Raw genomic sequence first — 2,600 nt, forward strand, 5'->3', positions numbered from 1 at the left:
CTCAGGTCCCTTCCGACCCTAGAAACTATGAAACTATTACCTCAGCCTGCCCAGGAGAGCACAGGATAAATGACAGAGACTCACTCATCCACTCTTGGCTTGGATTTATCTGGCCTCAGCCTGAACCAGCCCTCCTCCTGCTGGATGGTCTGCAGGCCCTGGATATTAAACACCACCTAGGAAAGAATGCAAGAGAAGGTGAGATGTGCCCCTCCTGTCTCCCTGCTCACAGCAAACCAGTGTTCATGCAATTCAGGCATTGGTCATGGTAATGGTCTTGCTGACTAAGTCTCATGTTCTTCTGACTAATCACTCATGTTGTAACAATCCCTCAAGGCCATGGCTGCAATTGGGGCCCAGTCCTTGGCAACGCACATACCCATGGGGTACATTCCTCCGAAGTTGCTGAGATAAACCCCTTAGTATTGAGCTCATGCTAAGCTCCAGGCTGCAGCAGCCAAACTGCTTCTGATCCCCAAGTCAGCTGGGGTCTGCTCCACGACATGGCAGTCACAGCAGTGACTGCCTACTCACCAATGGAGAGACAGGCCCCCGCTAAGGACTACACAGGGAAGTGCGGGAGCAAGGAAATTCTATTAAGCTCAGAGCGATCCAGGGACTGACCCAGGGTCGTGTAGGGGGTCGGTGGCAGAGAGTGGAACTGAACCCCAGTAAAGCTGTGTTCCTGCCAGAAAAGCATTTTTAGGACAGCTGAGTCTAGCTGAGAAACTCACAAATTAGGAGCTTTCCTCTAGGTCTGCCAGGACTGCAATGGTTTTCATAAAACCACTTGGATTTCCTAGAGGACTTTTCATCCAAGAATCTCAAAGCATCTTACAACAGATGAGAACGAGATTTTGATCTCTCAGGCATGTTGCTGGCCTCCCTTTAGTGTAGGACCCAAACACTTCACATTAGCCCCATGCCACCCCAGTGAGGTATAGCAGTGCCACTACCTCCATCATACTGAAGAGGTAAAAGCAGAGACAGACTAAGTGACTTGCCTGAGGTCAGCTATGGAGTGAGTAGAAGAGGAAAGTGACCTGGGTGCAAACTCCCAAGTCCCAGGATAGTCCTCTACCCACTAACCTTCCTCCTCTGTCTCCCAGCCACTGAGCTGGGAAGCAACATGCCCAAGGCTATAAAGGAAGTCAGTGGCAGAGCCAAGGATAAAACCTGGGGTCTTTAATTCCCAGCCTCAGGTCTGATCTGTGGAACTTGAACGTTAATCGTTGTAAGAATGACTACTGACTGTAAACAGCCCGAAAAAGCAAACAGCCATGCTGTTAGCTGGCTTGCTCTCCCTCACCTTGCCCAGGAAGTCATTCTTACTGACGAGGTCCCAGTCCCAGACCTCGACACAGAGCTTCTCAGTGGCTGACTCATCCAGGTCAAAATCAAAGGTCTCATTCCAGCGGGGGTAGCAGGACTTCTTAACCACCTGTGAGGAAAGGCCAGGCGGAGCTGTGTTAATCCTCCTCATTGAAGGGACGTGTAATCCTCCTCCCCCGCACAGCTCCAGAAGGGAGCCCGGCTGAGTCCCTGAGCCGATTAACAGGGACAAATCATGAACTTTCAGGGGGGAAAAAAGCACCATCCACACCTGTGCCCTGCCCAGCCCTGCAGATCATGGAGCCTACTCCCCTGCCTTGAGGCTTCACCTACCTGCCCACCCTGCGAGACCACTGTCTAGATGGGGCTAAGCCAGGCAGAGGAGAATCAGGCCCTTTTATTTTTTTGCAGAGACGCCCTACAGCCACAACAGCCGGACACGGATTTCTAGCACCCTCAAGATCATGAGCACCATGAGCTGCAGGTTTCAGGGCAGCTTGTTGCAGAGGCAGGTGCCTCTTGCACAGCTCAAACCCAACTCCCTTAGTCAGGAGTGGGTTGTTTCAGGCCAGTCAACATGTTTTCTGTCACCCTGCTTGGTTTTCATTCCCTTTTGCCCACAGGACAGTGGAAGCAGGCTGGGCAGTTTCACTTCTGGGTTTTCTCTTTCTGCTCGGTTTCACTGTTACGAGAAAGTCTTGACACAGCTCTTGCAGTGCAGAGCCATCAAAGCAAATGTAATACCCATTTCAGCCCTGTTAAGGTCCGTTTACCCTACCAGAGTGGTGGTGAAAGACCTTAGCTTTACTGAGAACTCAGGCCTTTGATTCTCAGGCACTAAACACGTTTCAATCAAAAATTCAAAGATCTCCCTGCAATCCCCACAGCCACTTGTCGCCATGACCTATGGCTGTCCACGCAACATATTACAGCCACTATTGCAATATTTGGTGTTTCGCTGAATGCTCCTGTTCCCGAGTCATGGGATTAACACCACTCATTTAAAAATGGGAAGTTTCTAGCATGGTCCAAGAAAGGGTTGAAATAATTACACAAGTACTCAGAGAGGGAAGAACAAGGGCATGTTTGTTTCTAAAAGAAAACAGATTTTAAGCCTATCTCATGATTTGTAGGGCAAACATTTGTGGCTGTCGATACTGATGGGATTTTTTGGTTGCAACTCTCAGGTTTTTTCTATTCAGATTAGTTTGGTGAAACCAGTTCTTGAAAAAAAAAAAAAAAAAAAAAAAGTAACTAGGTCCATATTA

General features: G+C 49.1%; 1 protein-coding gene across 1 annotated transcript in view; it reads right to left on the minus strand.

The window, feature by feature from the left end:
- LOC109293499 (ras GTPase-activating protein 4-like) overlaps positions 1 to 2,600 on the minus strand; it is a 72,601-nt gene that overhangs the window by 16,021 nt on the left and 53,980 nt on the right. Inside the window, exons 7-8 of the mRNA XM_019511473.1 lie at positions 1,310 to 1,441; positions 85 to 176 (exon numbers count right to left, since the gene is read on the minus strand). Of these exons, the coding sequence (XP_019367018.1) occupies positions 85 to 176; positions 1,310 to 1,441 (224 nt within the window). The remainder of the gene's footprint in view (positions 1 to 84; positions 177 to 1,309; positions 1,442 to 2,600) is intronic.

This window comes from Gavialis gangeticus, unplaced genomic scaffold (assembly GCF_001723915.1).
Source record: "Gavialis gangeticus isolate Ggan-Ray unplaced genomic scaffold, GavGan_comp1, whole genome shotgun sequence".
Lineage (NCBI taxonomy): Eukaryota > Metazoa > Chordata > Crocodylia > Gavialidae > Gavialis > Gavialis gangeticus.